At 35.7% G+C, this 19,536-nt stretch overlaps 1 protein-coding gene and 1 non-coding gene across 8 annotated transcripts in view; one reads left to right on the top strand and one right to left on the bottom strand.

Annotated features, from left to right (window-relative positions):
- LOC126958127 (olfactory receptor 4Q3) overlaps positions 1-19,536 on the bottom strand; it is a 76,250-nt gene that overhangs the window by 19,290 nt on the left and 37,424 nt on the right. For 4 of the 7 annotated variants that reach the window (XM_050796245.1, XM_050796242.1, XM_050796244.1 and 1 more), the window contains one exon: positions 17,233-19,498. The exons of 1 other annotated variant lie outside the window; for it this stretch is intronic. In XM_050796245.1, coding sequence (XP_050652202.1) covers positions 18,535-19,476 — 942 coding nt within the window. In that variant the 5' untranslated portion in view covers positions 19,477-19,498 and the 3' untranslated portion in view covers positions 17,233-18,534. Of the gene's footprint in view, positions 1-17,232; positions 19,499-19,536 lie in introns of those variants that run through there. 2 more of the 7 variants (XR_007727118.1, XR_007727119.1) reach the window with 2 other exon arrangements.
- LOC126960480 (small nucleolar RNA U13) lies at positions 301-399 on the top strand. Its single transcript, XR_007728021.1, has one exon. It is a non-coding gene; the product is annotated as a small nucleolar RNA U13 (small nucleolar RNA).

Below are 19,536 nucleotides of genomic sequence, written 5' to 3'. Positions count from 1 at the left end.
CTCACAGACAGCATCTCTTTAAATAAATCTTTATTATCCTATATTAAGTGTGTCATTAACTTCCTGATGGAACTCTAAATGATACAATTTTCCACAAATGTATCCTTCCTTGAGTGTATAAACTTGTTTCAAACTACTGACTGTACCTTTACAACTAAGATGCTTCAATATATTAGATAATATAAATTTTCACCCTCTCCTTTCTGTTTTAAGAACCTGGGGGGCTTCCATCTTCTGCTTTCATCCATTTATGTTGCCTCCTATGCCTACTGTACAGCTGTCATCTTAAGAGTGCCTTTGATCCCTTTGTGGTTCATAAGCATGATGACTGAGTTTTTGCACTCCTGCATGAGATGTATCTCCCTCAAACCTTATGACGTGCACATTACCTGACTCACATGAAGAAAGATAAAGGAAAAAGAAAAGAGATTGGGATCTTTTTAAAAATAGCTTTAGCCACCCTGCATTGCATATATTAATTTATTGATCTCATTTCTTCCTCTTGTTTTGCTGGGACACATTATCCCATACTTTCAGAAACAAAGAATACTTGTGAAGTAAACTTTATAAATTTTTGCGTGACTAAAGCTTTATTCTATCTTCCTGATAGATTTATTCTATATAGAATTCTAGGATGAAAATCAGTTTGACGAACTTTTCCACTGTATCCTAAGGATCAGTTTGCTACAGAGCATACTCATGCCATTTTAATTTCTGCTCATTTGTGAGTTATGTGGTTTTTTCTTAATAATTTTACAGTATTTTCAATCATTAAGATGATAAAATTTCATAGTAATGTGCCTTGGGATTTTTTTAAATCTTGTGCTGGGCATTCAGTAAATCTTTCGTATTGAGAAAATTAAGCTTTTCTGTTCTCAGAAATTCATTTTCATTGTTTCTTTTAAATCCATCCTTCTGTTTGTCCTCCTGGAATATGTGTGAGTTGAATGGTTTGCCCCCAACTTGACTTCTCATGTTTCTTGTTTTTATCTTTCCTATTTTCTATTTCTTTGACATTTTTACTCTACTTTCATAGAGACTGTACTTTTATGACTTCTTTGACTACTTGTTTTCTTATAATGCGTACTAATTTATTTTAATTTTGTTTATTGTTCTTTTTGATTTTATTTACTTTCCAAAAATAAGTTTTTCAATATTTTTTCAATGCATCATATTCTTATTTAAAGATTACAAATATTTTCTTTCATTGATGAGAAGATACAGCTTTTTAAAGTTTTTTTTTCCCTGAATTACCTCTAATTCTACCAGTTTCCTTTTGGTTTTTTTTAAGACTGACTTTTTTCTTTTTTCAAAACCCTTATGTAAATGTTTAATTTATTGGTAGGCTTCTGGTTAGGGTTCCAGTAGAAAGGTAGCCATTTCTTTTGCAATCTCCAAAGGCAGATGTGACATTAACATTCATTTTCTTAAGCAAAGGTGCCAATATTCTGTCTGTGACTCATATGCCACCGATGGCATCTGGGAGCAGAAAGAGAGGATGGAAGATTGAACTGTTCCTTTCTCTTAACCTTCATTAGCAGCCCTGAACCTCATCTCCCCCGACCTGGCATCCTGGCATCCCAATCATCATAGGGATTCCAGGAAGAGAATCTCTGCCCTTTTCCTCACTATTCCTCTGTTGGTAATTTAGACTTAGCCTTCCTGATGCTGTCAAATCAGTTACTACTTTTTTGTCTTACATTTTCCAAACTTTTGTTGAAATGTCTTGGCATCTAACTCCTGTCCTGTTTTGTTCCTGTGGGTCTAAGCCATTTTTTTCTCACTGCAAGTGTTGTTGTTGTCATTGTTATTGTTATTATAATACTTCGCTCTCAGGAGGAAAAAGGAAACCTAATGTATTCTATCATTTTAAATATAATTTGTGTGTTTGTTGTTTATCTTAAAAAATCAGGAGTTAAAAAAAGGATAGAATTACCCTTTTGCAAAGGGAAAGTAATATGAAAATAACTATAAGGCAATGCAGTAACTATAAGGAAATTTTAATCATCAAAATGTTCATGGTGATCATGTATGAGACGGCTGGAGTAGACAAACCATTTTAAAGACTTTTCAAAAGTGCCACCAACCAACTACTATTAATATCAGATTGTCCACACTGGGCTTCAAAAGGAATATCTTTTTCTTATAAGGTCATTCTAAATTATTGAATTGAAGTTTAAAAGAATCTGAGGCAAGTCAATGCAATATTTTAATTGGACCACCATAAATAATGTCAGGTCCCCATTACTAAGGAAAAAAATTAGAAATTAGAGTTATAATCAACAGATTCTGACAAGTACCTACTGTGCAAGCCCCTCTGTTCCATACATGGAGAGTAGAAAAGAATATACATCACTTATATTCTTCATAAGTGGTGGATACCAGCTAAAAATCCATTAAAAAAGAGAAAAAAGTAAGTGATATTTTATAAATTATATACAGGATTGCTTAAGGCATATAGAAAATAAATGTTGAATAAAAATAATCAGGGCAGAATTCTTGAACAATATGAGTCATGAGATAAGAACTAAGAAAATTTCTCAGGAGAAAAATGCCTTTCCCGGAATACTGAGAATACTTATCTGTTTTTCAACTTTACTAAGAATACCACAAAAAAGAAGATGTGTTTATTCCATTTTGTTCTTTTAAAGAACTGAAGACAAGTTCAACTAAAAATTTATAACAGAATTACATCTCCTTAGTCATTTCAATAGTACAAATATCAACTCATTTTAGTTGCTTTAATCTAGTCTGTGTATTTATTGCCAAAAAAGAGTAAGATTTCTTTCAGTAAAAATTATAGTAATGTAGTAGAAGAGTATTCAGATTTTCCAAGAGGGTCTTTAAAGAAATTGCTGTCCACCTCAAAATATGTAAAGTTATATTTTCTTTCCTGTACAGAAACCATCCTTCAGGCAATTTATTGATTGTAGGAAGTATATATTTCTATGTCTGCATTTGTTGTATTGCATTATAATTATCTCCTTGCAAATCTGTTTCCCCAACTAGATTTTGCAATATTTATAGGAAAATACTAGAAAAGGAAGAAAAAGAAAATGAAGTAAGGAAGGAAAGAAGGAGGGAACAACAGTGCAGCTTCTGGTAAATTAGACTTCTTTTTCGAAGAGACATGATCTGGTGTGAAGATATGACCAGGAATATCTTTCTCTTATAACCCCGTTCTAAATTATTGATTTGTAGCTTAAGAGAGATTGATGTGGATAGAAGGGATCTAACGAGGTTAAATGAGCTATTGAGTAGCAGCGTTAATTCTTTTACTCTAGAAGTAAGAGAGGATAAACCTTGCCAAGCATGGAAAGGTTTAAGTTTAGCCTGTCTAAAATAGCCTCAAATTATTTCCTGTTAGACAAAACATAAAAGCTGCATTTAGGAACAATTTTTTTAATTATTAATAAATTAGGGATCATTGAAGGTATCCACTAATTCTCTGATTTTGCAATTCTGACAAACTATCCTCTCTGCTTTTCCTTCAAGGAGATCTTGCTACTCCATAGGCGCCTCATGGCATTCTTTACATCCTCATTCCGCAGCGTATAGATGAGTGGGTTCAGCATTGGGGTGATGGTAGTATAGAACACAGACACAGCTTTATCCAATGGGAAAGTAGTGGATGGACGGAGATAAATAAAGATACATGGAACAAAGAAGAAAGTTACTACAGTCAGATGAGATCCACAGGTAGAGAGAGCTTTACGTCGGCTCTCTGCAGACTGTTTTCGAAGACTAAACAGAATGACTGTGTAGGAGGCCAAAAGAATGAGGAAACACCCCAGGGAGATGAGACCACTGTTGGCAACTACCAACATATTTACCAGAGTTGTATCAGCACAGGCAAGTTTTAGGACTGGGTGGACATCACAAAAGTAATGGTCTATAACCTGAGCATTACAGAAGGGCAGCTGGAAGGTCAGGAGGGTCTGAACAAAGGAATGACCCAGGGCCCCCAACCAGGACAGTGATGCCAGCACAGTACAAGCATTAGCACTCATGATGACAGTGTAACGGAGGGGTTGGCAGATAGCAGCATAACGATCAAAAGCCATGACGGTCAAAACAAAAATCTCAGCACAACCAAAAAAGTGGAAGGTAAACATCTGAGTTATACAGCCCCAGTAGGAAATAGTCTTTTTCTCAGAAATAAAGTCTGCAATCATCTTGGGTGCTGTGGCTGAGGAATAGGCAATATCCACAAAAGACAGGTTACTGAGGAAGAAATACATGGGTGTGTGCAGTCGGGAGTCAGAAAAGACCATAAGCAAAATGAGCAAATTTCCCACCACGATCACAACGTAGAAGAGGAAAAATAAAACAAAGAACATCAATTGCATTCCAGAATCTTGGGAAAGTCCCAGGAATATAAACTCAGTGACATTGTTGGCCACTTTCATGGGGCCCCAGGCAGGACTGGTGGAGTGACTCTGGTTCTCTGCAAAAATAAATATATGTTATAAATCATTGTAAGCGTGGTAAAGCCTAACAGTAAGAGTCTTGTGAAAATACCTACACGATGTTAAATATGGTAGGGAAAGTTCTTCATATTTCTTGAGCATAGTTCATGAATATTTTTCTTATTATTAGCTTTATTTCCACAGTATTGACTCACATTTGAATTTCTTCCATAATTAGTCTTATAGTTCCTTTTCTCCATACAAGAACCTAGAGAATCTGAGACTTTTTTATTGAGTTTAATGTTTTTCCCTAATCAGTGCTCTCTCTCCCCACCTCCAACTTCTCTTGTCAGAAATTTGCTTTGGAGTGAAAACTTTGTTTATTTAATTAAGTAATTAATTTTTTGAGGCAAAATAAAAGCATGAAGTCAGAGTATAAGATCTGATGTATAAAATTTCAGAATCCTTCAAAGATAATATATACTACTCACCTATAGAAAAGTAACATTTTATTTAATCAAGAGAGGAAGACTCAGATTCCAATTTCTCAATTAGATTGAAAGTCTCAATTCAATTAAAAATTAAGTCATTTTTGGTGCTTATAAATCAACATTGAGGAAGTCTGAATCATAAACCTTGATCTGCAGGTTGAAAATTCCATTTTGCTTGCCAATAAGGAATACATGAAAAGTGATCAACTTATACAGAGAAATACTTTTTTCTATGTTGCTCTGAAGAGTTGAAACATTTAAAAGTTATTGAGTTCCGTATCATCCTCAATCCCTTTGCAGGTCCCTGTCATGCTCAATCCCTTTGCCTTGAAAAAAACCCAGATAACTCTCTGTCCTTGTTATCATAGATAAAAATTAGGAATGAAATTTATCATACAGATAATGTTATAAATGATAGTTTAAAAATAAGTGTCTGAAGCCATTTTATAAACTGTAATAGGAATGCTTACATCATACAGAGAAAATAATGCTTAAAAATAATCAGGAAAAATTCTTAAAGGAGATTAATATTAGACAAGATCTAAAGTTTCTTGAAATAAAAATGGCTTTTATGAAATATGAAAATTACAAGCTATTTTCCGTCTTTACTCAGAATACCTCTTTTCTGCATGGACAGCAGAAAGAGCACTGCCCAGAAGCTGAATGGTATAAGTTTGAGTGCCCTCATCAGCTTTATAACTTTGGATAAATCTATTTATCTTCCCTGAATCTCAGCTTTCTCATCTATAGAAGATGAATGATAAAATTTTTTACCTCACAAAACTGTTTCAGAATTCAAATGAGATCTATAGAACACGTTTTGAATTTATGAGGTGTTTCCTTTTAATTTGAATCTATCAAGTGGAATCTCTCCAGTAAGCACAATTTATAATTTGGTCTATTTTGTTATTATTTAAAAGCTATATAATGTAACTACTAGAAAATATTAAAAACATATATGATTTTATTTCTGAGATAATAGCTATAATATCTGCCCATATCCATTAAAGAAATATCATTAATAGTTGCTAACATTTACTGAGCATTTTACCATGTGCAGAATCGTGTGCTAAACTCTTTGCGTATGTTACTTCATTCCATCCTCACAATAATATCATAATTTTTATTATCTCCATTTTACAGAGCAGAGCACTAAAGATTAAAGAAGCAAATTGCCCAATATAATTTTTAGTGAAAGGGCTGGTATAATTGTAGTATTCTTATTCCAGAACACACCTAACTTACAAATCCTTAAATAAATGATAGGTAGATAGAAAGATTAGATAGATAGACAGACAGATAGATAGATAGATAGATAGATAGATAGATAGATACATACATACATACATACATACATACATACATAGATACATAGATAGATACATAGAAACATAGATACATAGATAAATTTCTCATAAAAGAACTGAATTTATTATTTATTTTATTTTATTGTTATTATTATTTTTTGGAAAGGAAGTCTCACTCTGTCGCCCAGGCTGGAGTGCAGTGGTGCAATCTTGGCCCACTATAAGCTCCACTTCCCGGGTTCAAGTGATTCTTCTGCCTCGGCCTCCCGAGTAGCTGGGATTACAGGCACTTGCCACCACAAAAAGAACTGAATTTAAACAATTGCTTTCTTATCGTGCAAAGTCCTTCAATTGGAGAATATGTTTCACATTCCTAAAATCATTGAATAGTTTGTGCCCCTTACCAACAAAGCCAAATTGTGCTCAGTCATCACCAGTTGGCAAAATCATTAGGGTTGAAAAAATGCTTAGGTAAATAGAAAACACTTATAATGTACTTACTATATACCAACTTTGATTCTAGATGTTTTACATATTATAGCTCATTTAATGCCCATAATGATCTTATAAAGTAGTATCTCACTCCTATTCCCACTTCAGAAATGAGGAAACTGAAGTACAGAAAGAGTAACTAACTTGCCCAAGGTCATAGAGCTAGTGACTGGCAGAGTTGGTATTTGAACCTAGGCAATGGGAGTTCATGATTTATTTTCCTAACTACTACGCATATCCTAGGTCTGATGGCATCAAAGCCACCAAATATATTTCTCATTTGAAAGCCTTCAACCTTCTACAAGAATCAAAAGACTCTTTTTCTTCTAATCATGAAAAGTTTTTTTTTAATTATATATGCTATTTAGAGACAAAGACTATAGCTACAACTGGCAAGATCATCACAGCATAGAGTCTGTGCCCAACTCTTCTCACATTAAATTTACAGTGGGGATGTAATAACAAGTGATGGGATACTGATCATTAATTCAGTCATTATTTGATTTGGCAAGTACTGTCAATCAAGTGGAGGAGGTCCACATGTAAACTGTGACAGTTCTCTGGGAAAGGGCTCAAGAAGGAAGCCCAGGAGAGATAGGATTGCCTTTTCAAATGCTGTCACTGGGTGGAATTCTGATAGATGAGTTAGAGTTAACCTGATGAGGAGGAGGATTGCAGGGTGTGGGCACAAAAGAGTAGACAGGGCAGGAAGAACTTTGCAGGCCTAGCAAATAGAATATGTGAAGGTAAAAATCATCACACCATCCTCTTTGGGGAGTACCAGCAAGTTGAGTATGATTCAGAAGATGAGGCTGAAAAGAAGGCAAGCCTAGATTACAGAGTCTTGTGTGTTAAGCTTAAAAGTTAGCAATTGATCTTGAATTAATTGGGGTGCCATAAAGAAAGATCATGGCCACAGGAGGAAAGTAGCTGCGATGGAAGCTGGGGAAGAGAAGTTGTAAAAAAGAAGATGCCTGGAACCCCAACTTGTCTAGGTTCAAATTTCTGCTTCACCATTTACTAACTTTATGACTTTAGGCAAGTTACTTCACTTCCCTTTGCCTCAGTATTCTCAAGTGTAAAATGTGGATAAGAATAGTACATTTATATAGAGTGTTGTACATATTAAATAGATATTACATATAAAGCACTTATGTGCATAACATACTTTAAGTGAATATATAATTATCATTATCCATCTTAGCTATCAGAGAAAATGCTGATTGGAAGGAGAGACAGACACCTAGATAGGAGTCATCTTAGAACACTAACCTCCTTACTATATTAGCCTCTTGATTCTCATCTATATGCATGCTCATGCTTGTCCAAATCTTAGACTGTGTATCTACTGCTCACACTCACCCTCTCAAATATATTCCTTTCACTGGAGCAGCAACGGAGTACATTCTATATCCTTGCACAGATGTATTCAAGAGTTCAAGCATGGATGCCCAAAGATGTTTGGACCGCTGCTGTATTCACCCTGAGTGGTGACAACTCAACTTTATCTAGACTCCTCCTGAGGAGTTTATCAAATTAATCAAAGTCTAGGACTTAAGATCTTTTTGCTATCTTTGCTGGGAGAAACAGCACAGGATTTAAAGATAGAACAACTCACAGCTCTGCTTCTTCAGGCTATGTAATATTAACATAATTTTTCTAACATCTATTAACCTCCCCTGTGACATAATGCTACCCATGGTAAGACTCAAATTAGACAATGGACAAAAAAATCTATAAACAATCTGCCAGACTAACTCTTGATCATTTTTGTGGTAGAATTTCAGGAACACCGGTATCAGACATCTGAACTCTATGAACCAGAGCCTCTATGGGATGGATTGTTTCTACTGGTCTACCCAGGTTCTTAGGTTAAACTTCATCTCTCTAAGACAATGCTAAAGAATATATATTAGTTAAAATGGGATTTGTGTAATTAAAGAAAAAAGTTTCCTCGTTTATTTAACTCCATGAGCCTATACAAATTATTTCCAATAGAACAACTTCAAAGAATGCAACTCTTGGAATCTTCTGGGAAAGAGATTGTCTTAGTCCCTCTCCTGAGAGATTTACAAAGGGCAGCCATATACTATTCTGGATCTCTTTCCTAACAGCAAGTTCTATCTCATGGAAAACTTTTCATACAATAGTGTTCTTGACTTCAATATCCCTCATAGAGACATTATGACACATGTGCATGCTTTTATGTCTCTTGTTACCTGACATTATTTTATTACTTATTAATCCTATCCTGTTCCTCTAATTGGCCCCAATTGAGGAAACAAGTTACTAATCTTTGTGGAGCTGAAAGATAAGGAAAAATATTGAAAAAATCTGCAAATGAGTTAGCATAGCACAATGTATAGATTGTTTAAGGTATCATCGATTTGATTTATATTTCATAAGTACCAATATTAATGCATCCTTTCACTTAATATTTACTAAACTTAATGCGACCCAATTCCTGACATAAAACCATTTATATTATAGCAGCAGTTTTAAATGACCTCCCTAAATCATCTGAGACTGAAGCATAATTTATGTTAAGTCCTATACTTATCTATGTATAAAGGATTTTAGAGATTGTTTGATTTTATCACACTCATCTAACCATTGGGAAAAAAATAAGGTACAGAGAGGGGAATTAAATTATCTAAGTTTACTGATGATGATAAACCTAGTAAACCTAGGACTGAATTCCAATTGAAATTACATTGACACACACTTTAAATTATAATATACTATTTCTTAAATTAATTACTAGAACAGACGTTATAAAGCAGGTGAAGAATTTATAGAAGTAAAGAATTTATCTTCGAATGTAATTTGAATCAATGACAACTGACCTTGCCTCTTTCACTGGTGGTTAAGGTATCATTCTAGATGGAAAGCTTACCCTGGACTTTTTCTTGAGTGTGGTCCCACCGCATGGATTTGAACAATTCAAGATCTTGGATCAGAAAAGCCTTTGAAATAAAAATGTGATCGATACCAAGATACGCACACTAAAAGACTGAGATTTATATAATGATGCTTCTCTTATATACGTGCCACATTTCCTCTTGTACAGCCTAAAAAGTGGTCTTGAGTTTGTTTTCTCTTTCTCTCTCTTCTTTCTCTCGCTGTCTCTCCCTCAGAAAGATAGTATTTTGTGAGTTTACAGCCATGCCATAGCTTCTGATCTTGGTATGCAAAAGATTTCTACGTTCCTGGATGCCAAAGGGAAGAAACTCTCAGGAATCTTTATGCATCATCAAAACCCTGAGGGAAATGATGGACAAGTGATTGGGTAAGCAGCTGGAGAATATGATTAGGCAGAGAAAGTGCAAGTGTAGTCTCTACTAAATAACTCCTTGTAAAACCATGCTGAAAGCTGGCTGAAAATAAGGCTTTTAATTAGGGTATTGAAGATGAAGAGTTGGTCAATATTTCCAGCAGAAGCAGCAGCATGTTCAGAGGCATAGAAATATGAGGAAACTGCACATAGTTCAGAGGTTCAAACAGTGGAACAGGACTGGGCAAAAATTGGAATTAGGATTGATAATTGATCTTGGAACAAGTTTTTCTACTAGAACAAGGCCTAAGGTGTAGAGTGGTGGTGTAGTATGAGAAATATTATTATCCTAGATTTTCTAATCACCATGCAGAACCTATACCCCGATAGAATCTCATAATATGTGTACCAGAATCTGAGGTAGGATAGAACACGGAAACAAGAAAGTATAGGTTTGATGAAATAAGAGGGAGAGACTGGTAGGGCTAGGATGTATATGTTAATTGACTCAACTGAGCCATTTTACTATGTAGACATATTTCAAAACATCATGTTGTACATGACAAATATATACACGTTTTACATGTCAAGTAAATAAATAAGAAACCATGCACAGATGTGGGCAGAGTGGAGGTGGAGTCAAATGTTCACTTAAAGAGATAAAAACTAGAACTGCACTGTATTTATGTTATAGATTTCACCATTTCCTCTAAGTAATGGAAGCTCATCAAGTATTTTCAAGTATTTATTTACAGAATAATTTCAAAAAGCTTTTTGGGAACATAAAGAACATAAGGACAATAAATTAAATAACTGCCATGATAAATAAAAAGTGGACAACATGAGTAAGCCATTTCCTTAAGGAAGAACAAAAGAAATCTGAATAAAAGGTACAATGTAATTAATAACAATGCATCAATATTGGTTTATTTGTTTGACAAATGTACCATAGTAATATAACAATAAGAAAAATAGCATGAGGTGTAATTATATTCTGTGATATCCAACATTTATGTAAATCTGTAACTATTCCAAATTTTAAAAATTATTAAATTTAAAAATGATTTTATAAAATCTTCGAAAGCATGTTGTAAGCCAGAAATTTGGGAGGGCCTATAAACATCTGCTTTATTCATTCCCTTTCATTCCTTTTTTAATTTCAACTTTTATTTTAGATACAGAGGGTACATGTGCAGGTTTGTTATGTGGATTTGTTGCACCAAGGTAGTAAGTATAGTATTCAACAGGTAGTTTCCCAACCCATCCCCCACCCTTCCTCACACCTCTTGTAGTCCGCAGTGTCTATTGTTCCCATGTATATGTCCATGTGTGCTTAATGTTTAGCTCCCACTGGTAAGTGAGAACATGTAGTATTTGACCTTCTGTTCCCGAATTAATTTGCTTAGGATTATTGCCTGTAGCTCCATTCATGTTGCTGCAAAAGACATGATTCCATTCTTTTTTGTGGTTGCATAGTATCTAATAATGTATAAACCATATTTTCTTTATCTAGTCTACCATTTATGGGCACCTAGGTTGATTCTGTCTTTATTGAATAGTGCTGAGAAGAACATACAAGTGTATGTGTCTTTTTGGTCTTTTTGGCATAATCTATTTGTCATAATCTATTTTTTTATATATATATATATGTATATATGTAATAGAGAGAGAGAGAGAGAAATAGGATTGCTGGATCAAATAGTAGCTTTGTTCTAAGTGATTTGAGAAGTCTCCAAAATTCTGCCCACGGGGCGAACTAATTTACATTCCCAACAACACTGTATAAGCACTCCTTTTTTTTCTATAGGCTCACAAGCATCTGTTGTTTTTGACTTTTTAATAATGGCCATTCTGATTGGCATGAGATGGTATCTCATTGTGTTTTTGATATGAATTTCTCTGACAATTAGTGATGATAAGCATTTTTTCATATGTGTGTTGGCTGCTTGTATGTCTTTTTATTGAGAATGATCTATTCATGTCTTTTTCCCATTATTAATAGGGCTATTTGTTTTTTGTCCATTGTATTGTTTAAGTTCTATTTACATTTGGGATATTAGACCTTTGTCAGATGCATAGTTTGCAAATATTTTCTCCCATTCTGTAAGTTGTCTGTTTCCCTTCTTGATAGTTTCTCTTTCTGTATAGAAGCACTTTAGTTCACCTAAGTCCCACTTGTCAATTTTTGGTTTTGTTGCAATTTCTTTGGGGGACTTAGCTAATTTTTTTCCCAAGGTCAATGTCAAGAAGAATATCTCCTAGGTTTTGGTCTAGGATTTTTATAGTTTGTGGTCTTACATTTAAATCTTTAATCCATCCTGTTAGTTTTCTTATATGGTGAAAAGCAAGGGTCTAGCTTCATCCTCTTGCACTTTTCACCTCAAGGAATTAGAAAATAAAGGACAAACCAACTCCCTAGCTAGCAGAAGAAAAGAAATAACTAAAATTAGAGAACAGCTTAATGAAATTGAGGTGCAAAAATCTATACAAAATGTCAATGAAACCAAGAGTTAGTCTTTTGAAAAAATAAGACTGATAGACTGCTAGTTAGATTAAAAATAATAAAAAAGAAGATCCAAATGATTATAGTCAAAAAGGACAAAAATGACATTACAACTGATCCCACAGAAATAAAAAAGATCCTCAGAGAATACTGTGAACAACTCCATGCACATAAATTAGAAAATCTGGAAGAAACTGATAAATTCCTGAAACCTCACAATCTCCTAAGATTGAATTAGGAAGAGATTGTAATCCTTAATAGACAAATATCAAGCTCTGAAATTGAATCAGTAATTAAAAAAAGAAACTCTACTAACCAAAAAAAGCCCAAGACCAGAGGGATTCGCAGTTGAATTCTACCAGACATATAAAGAAGAAATGGTACCAATCCTACTGAAACTATTCCCAAAAAAAAATCAAAAAGGAAGGGTTCCTCCCTAACTCATTCTATAAAGCTAACATCAGCCTATTGCCAAAATCTGGCAGAGACGAAACAAAGAAAGAAAACATCAGGCCAATATCCTGATGGACATGGATGCAAAAATCCTCAACAAATACTAGCAAACCGAATTCAGCAGCACATCAGTAAGTTAAGTCACTATGATCAAGTAGGCTTTGTTCCTGGGATGCAAGGTTGACTTGACATATACAAATCAATTTGATTCACTACATAAACTGAATAAAAAATAAAAACGATATGATCACCTTAATGGATGCAGGAAAAGCTTTTGATAACACTCAACATCCCTTCATGATAAAAATCCTGAACAGACTTGGTATCAAAAGACCATATCTCAAAATAATAGCCATCTATGACAAACCCATAGCTAACATGATATTGAATGGGCAAAAGCTGAGACCATTCCTCTTGGGACCTGGAACAAGACAAGGATGTCCACTCTCACAACTCCTATTCAATATAGTACTGGAAGTCCTATTTACAGCAATCGGGAAAAAAAGAAAAAAGAAAAGTCATATAAATAGGAAAGGAAGAAGTCAAACTATGTATTTTCACTGATAATGATTCTATAGTTTAAAAACTCAAAAGACTTTACCAAAAGGCCACTAGAACTGATAAACAATTTTAGCAAGGTTTCAGGATACAAAATCAATGTACAAAAATCAGTAAACATTTCTATATGCGAATAATGCCCAGGCTGAGAGTCCAATCAAGAGCATAATTGCATATACGATAGCCACAAAGAAAATGAAATACCTAGGAAAACATTTCAGCAAGATGAAAGATCTCAACAAGCATAACTACAAAACACTGATCAGAGAAATCAGAGACAACACAAATTAACGGAAAAACATTTTGTGCTCATGAGTTGAAAGACTTAATGTCATTACAATGGCCATATTGCCCAAAGCAATATACAAATTCAATGCTATTCCTATCAAACTATCAACGTCATTCTTCACAGAATTAGAAAAACCTCTTCTAAAATTCATATGGAACCAAAAAAAGAGCTCAAATAGCGAAAGCAATCCTAAGCAAAAACAACAAAGCCAGAGGTATTACATTACCTGACTTCAAACTATAAGTCTACAGTAACCAAAACAGCATGGTACTGGCACAATAAAAAGACACATAGGCCAATGAAACAGAATAGAGAATAGGTGTGTGGGACAAAGCCACACACTTACAGCCCTATAATCCTCAACAAAGTAGACAAAAACAGGCAATCTTCATTGAATAGGATAGCCCCCTATTCAATGAAGAGTGCTTAGATAACCAGCTAGCCATAAATAGAAAAAAAAAGACCTAAAATATAAATATTTTACATAATTTTGAGGGCATATACATCACCTAACATAAAAGTTATTATGCCAAGGCCAGTTTCAATATGAATAAGGCAGTTATTAGGAATTTTGCTGTCACCTGATAATGGTCTGGAGTCAGGTTCATCTTTCTGTTCTTTGATTCTCTAAGATTAAACAATTGTACAATATTCTTTCAGTCTTGTTCCCCTTTCAATTTACGAGAACAACTAGTAATAATAATAACACAATCAATCAATATATGAGTTCTGACCATATGTAGACATTCTTACTAGAGCTTTGTAAGTATTATTTTGTTTAGTTTTTCCAAAAACCCTGTGAGTTGGGTTCTTTTATTGTCCTCATTGTACAGACAAAGAGGTATTGAGAGGTTGTCATTTGCCCTCTAGTATATGGTGGAGCTGAGCCATGATAAGACCATTTGACTACAGAGTCCACAGTTTGGACCTCTCCATTCTACTCTCCTCAATCGTCTGGGCTCACACATTGCCTTAAAATGCTATTCACCTCCCACTAGTAGACATTGAGAGATGTAGAGTCTCAATTAGATATTTGGATGATCTATTGATGCTTAGTGGAAGGCCTAAATGGGAAGATATCTACATTTCCAGGCACATAATAGCACACAGCAAATAATTGTTGAATTAATAAGTGGATAATAACAATAAATGAAGAAATACTAAAAGATCCAAAAATCACTAGCAGTTTTTTATTAGAGGAACATCTTGCAGGAGATGTTTTCTCTAAATCTGGTGTAAATATTATGATGGCATGTTGGTGTCTCTCTAATAATACCTTCTAGTTTCTAGGGCTTTTAGAGGCAGAAATTTGGCAATGGGTGGGTAGGGTTTCTGGTTTATATTGGCCCAGTTACAGTGTCTACTTTAGAGTTAGGCTATAAATGTGCTTATCTTTAGTTCCCATGATGTGTCTTGGAAACATGAAGTAAATAATTCTCCCATGATTTCATGAATCAGGCTTGTCTTTGTCTCCTATGAGTTATTTCAGTACCTGAGAGGGCCATAAGAGCTGTACAGAACAAGAAAATCCATCCCAAATGTCTATGAGACCCAAGGCAAGAGTACAAATGAAGCCCATGTAACATATGACTAAAAGCTACACAGCAAGCTAACAAAATGTAAATAAAATATCTTCTCATAGCCTCATAACTACTAGAAGGCCAGTTTCCAATCCAAAATCCCCAGGCTCCTTAAATTTCTGCACCAGAATGTCAGCATGAACAGAGCAGGCCTTTGACTGTGAGACCTTCAGTCCACCTCTTCTCTAGTTCCAAACCCCACCATAAGGAGTCTCTCATATATGAATGTGGACCCTGCTGCCCACATGTGGAGGCTTTGTCCACACGTTTTGCATACAGGGCCCCTCAATACCTCTGCAGTCTAGGGATGCACACATGATATGGTCCACTCTTAGGAGGAAAGACCCAGAGAAGAGGCTCAGGCAAGCTGTGAAAGTGGGCTCATGGTATCTGAACAGGAAATTCTGGAGGACTAGGTACCTAGATAATAACAGTCATGTGCAGTCTCAAGAAAGAGAAATTTTATCATTATTAATAAAAAGAATTTTAATATATATAATTGGTTAAACAAAGAGAGACTTGAAAATGCAGAAGGGAATACAAAAAGCTCTTGCTTTTCTTAAAATAATGCTACCAATTCCAGCTATCAACAGGACATTTAAAATGATTTGCCAAGACTATACATTTTGCTATGAAAGAAGAACATCAGAAAAAGGGGATGTTGCAGCCGGCTTATACTAAGAGAACGCCTGGAGCTCTATGTCCTTGAAACATGCCTGGTAATCCCTAGCACCACTCAAACCTTTCTGTTAACTCACACGCTACTCTCGGGCAGTTTCCAGCTCTTCAGGATGTTCAAAATACTATCTTTGGGATATCATACTGCTTTTCGGGATATTCATTGTATGCAAAAAACTCTGAAAATGTTGAGTGAAGCGAAAGAGGAGAACATGATGTTCCAGGTGTTTCATTCTCACCCTCACCCATGCTATTTAGAAATCTCCTAAATGGCAGCCTAGTTCCTAGTCTGTGAGGAGTCCTTCTGTAGCAATATATACATATACACATACATACATATGGCTTCTTAAATATAAAGTCATTAACTCCCAACACAAAAATAAAAATACATTTTTTGTCCCTATATCAAGAAAGCTCTTACAAGGCTAGGGGTATCGCAATTTTCCAGTATATCCTAGGATTAGATGGAGTTTCAGACATTTTTTTCAGAGGTGTATTTTTCAGCTAAGTAATCATAAAAACCTCTCTATGTCAATTAATTAGGAGATAAAGTGACAAAATGTAAAATCATTGTTAAAAGTTTGTTATTATCTTATACAGTAAATAGAATAAAGACATTTTCACAGCCATAAAATATTGCAAGGATCCTACATCAGAGATAGATAATCTTAAACATAAATGCTTAAGTTAACCTTTTTAGGGATCTTCCAGCTCTGAAGCTCCTACACAGGTATTATAGAAATTAAGTAATCTGGCCGGGTGTGGTGGCTCACGCCTGTAATCCCAGCATTTTGGGAGGCCGAGGCAGGCAGATCACCTGAGGTCAGGAGTTCAAGACCAGCCTGACCAACATGGAGAAACCCCGTCTCTACTAAAAACACAAAAATCAGCCAGGCATGGTGGCCGGTGCCTGTAATCTCAGCTACTTGGGAGGCTGAAGTAGGAGGATCAGTTGAACCTGGGAGGCAGAGGTTGTAGTGAGCCAAGATCGTGCCACTGCACTCCAACCTGGGAGACAAGAGTGAGATTCTATCTTAAAAAAAGAAAAAAAAAAAAAAGACATGAGAGAAAGAAAGAAAGAAAAGAAGAGAAAGAAAAAAGAAAGAAAGACAGACAGACAGAAATAAAGAAAGAAAGAAAAAGAGAAATCTGTATAATTGGGATAAATACTCTTTCTGAGGAGAAATAAAATATTAACTTCATTATGTAATTATAACCTTTCTTTTTCTTTTTCTTTGAGACAGAGTTTTGCTCTTGTTGCCCAGGCTGGAGTGCAGTGGTGTGATCTCAGCTCACTACAACTTCTGCCTCCCGGGTTCAAGTGATTCTCCTGCCTCAGCCTTCCTGAGTAGCTGGGATTACAGGCACGTGCCACCACACCCAGTTAATTTTGTATTTTTAGTAGAGATGGAGTTTCTCCATGTTGGTCAAGCTGGTCTCGAACTCCCGACTTTAGACGATCTGCCCACCTCGGCCTCCCAAAGTGCTGGGATTACAAGCAGCTTTATTGATTGATTACGTTTTTTCTAGGTGGTCGTTGGCAAGTCACTTAACTCTGAGTTCATTCTCAAAAATGAAGTTAGGTAACATTATTTATTCCTCAAAGCATGTTTGAGACTCAGAGGTAATAACTGTGAGCATCTCAAGAATAAGTGCTTTCAACCACAGTTCATTTCTTCCTCCTTTCCTTTAGAGGTTAAAATTCTTAAACATTATGGTCAGTTGAAGAGCCAGCTTACCTATTCATCCCCACTGTAATTCCACTCAAAGAGAAACTCAGTGTGAAATTGGGTACCTCTTCTTGAGAAGCCTCTACAACAGAATACTGACAGCTTCCATCACCCCAGCACTCCTGGACTTCCTTTCTCTCACACATAAACTTTGTTAAGAGCCTATGTTCATTAGAGTGATGCCTGACTGCATTTCTAAAATTTGGGACACTATGGAACATAGTTCCAAGGTAAATACTACTACATAGGGTGGTTGTTACTGTTCTCAAGCTTTGTTAATAACAGAACAAAGAAATTCACACTACTTCAGAAGAGGATCTGATGAGACCTCAGAAGGAACTTCCTAACACTAGGAATCATTAAACGCTGGAGGAACGGAACACAAAAAGAGATATATCTTCTTTCATTTGAATAGATTTAAAAAGTGGAACAAATTGAATAAATGAAGAGTATTTAGAGACATAAAGATAGAAAAGTTGATCTTTCAAGGTGTCCTCTAATCCTAGGACTCAATTAATGCTTGTTATCATTTGTGGCCAGTAAATTCTCCTGAGTTCCCGAGTTCTCTTGATTATGGTCAAAAGGCATAGGTGGCGTTCTAGAGTGCCACCTGTGCTTTTAAATCGTAATCAAGAGTGATCCATTATAATCTGTATACTGTCTTCTCTTTTATACCAAAGTCATCAAAATGGTTTTTACACATGTACAAGATGAGTTAAGAGTCTTCCAAGAAAGAGTATGTTTTTCAAATCACCTCTTCTGCTCATTCTTTAACAAAGCAATGGAATGCCACATGGTTTTATTCTCAGCTTCTTCATAGCTGTCTTCATATCAGCATTTCTGAGTGTGTAGATGAGGGGGTTCAACATAGGTGTAATCACTGTGTAAAACACGGAGAATATCTTATCCACAGAGAAGCTGCAGAAAGGCCTCAAATAGATGAATATACATGGCATGAAGATCAGGCTGACCACTGTCAGGTGAGAGGCACAGGTAGAGAGGACCTTGTTCTGGCCCTGGCGGAAGTGTGTTCTCAGGGTGATCAGGATGATAGCATAAGAGAATAGTAAGACCAAGAAGCAGACAAGAGACAGCAGACCACTATTGGCTATCATGAGCACCTCTACCACATAGGTGTCCATGCAGGCCAGCTTGATGACCTGTGGGACATCACAGTAGAAGTTGTCCAGTTCATTGGGGCCACAGAAAGGCAGCTGGATGACTAGTATGATCTGCATGATAGAGTGGATAAAACCCCCACACCAGCAGGCAAGAACCAACCAAAGGCATAGCTGGGGATTCATGATTGTAAGGTAGTGCAAAGGATTACAGATGGCAACATACCTGTCATAGGCCATGACTGTCAGCAGAAACATCTCACTGGCTCCTAGAAAGTGGAGGAAGTAGATCTGGGTCAGACATCCTGAAAAAGAGATGCTCTTGCTCTGCTGTAGGAAATCCCCTAACATCTTTGGCACAGTAACACAGCTCAGGCATAGGTCAATGAAAGAGAGATGACCTAAAAAATAATACATAGGAGATTGGAGCAGGTGAGCATGGACTTGCACTGTTACCACTATCAAGAGGTTTCCCAGGACAATAGCAATGTAAAAAAACAAAAATAGTAAGAAGAGAAATAGCTGCAGCTCCCAAGAAGATGATAGGCCCAGAAGAACAAATTCTGTCACGTTGGAATCTTGTTCTTTTTTCATCAAGCCAAGAATATCAAGTGACCTAGAGAAAGAAGAATTAAATCAGAACAAGGGAGATTT

Source organism: Macaca thibetana, chromosome 7 (assembly GCF_024542745.1).
Source record: "Macaca thibetana thibetana isolate TM-01 chromosome 7, ASM2454274v1, whole genome shotgun sequence".
Classification (NCBI taxonomy): domain Eukaryota; kingdom Metazoa; phylum Chordata; class Mammalia; order Primates; family Cercopithecidae; genus Macaca; species Macaca thibetana.
Note: the sequence above shows the minus strand (reverse complement) of the source record. Positions and strands in the feature narration are given on the sequence as shown.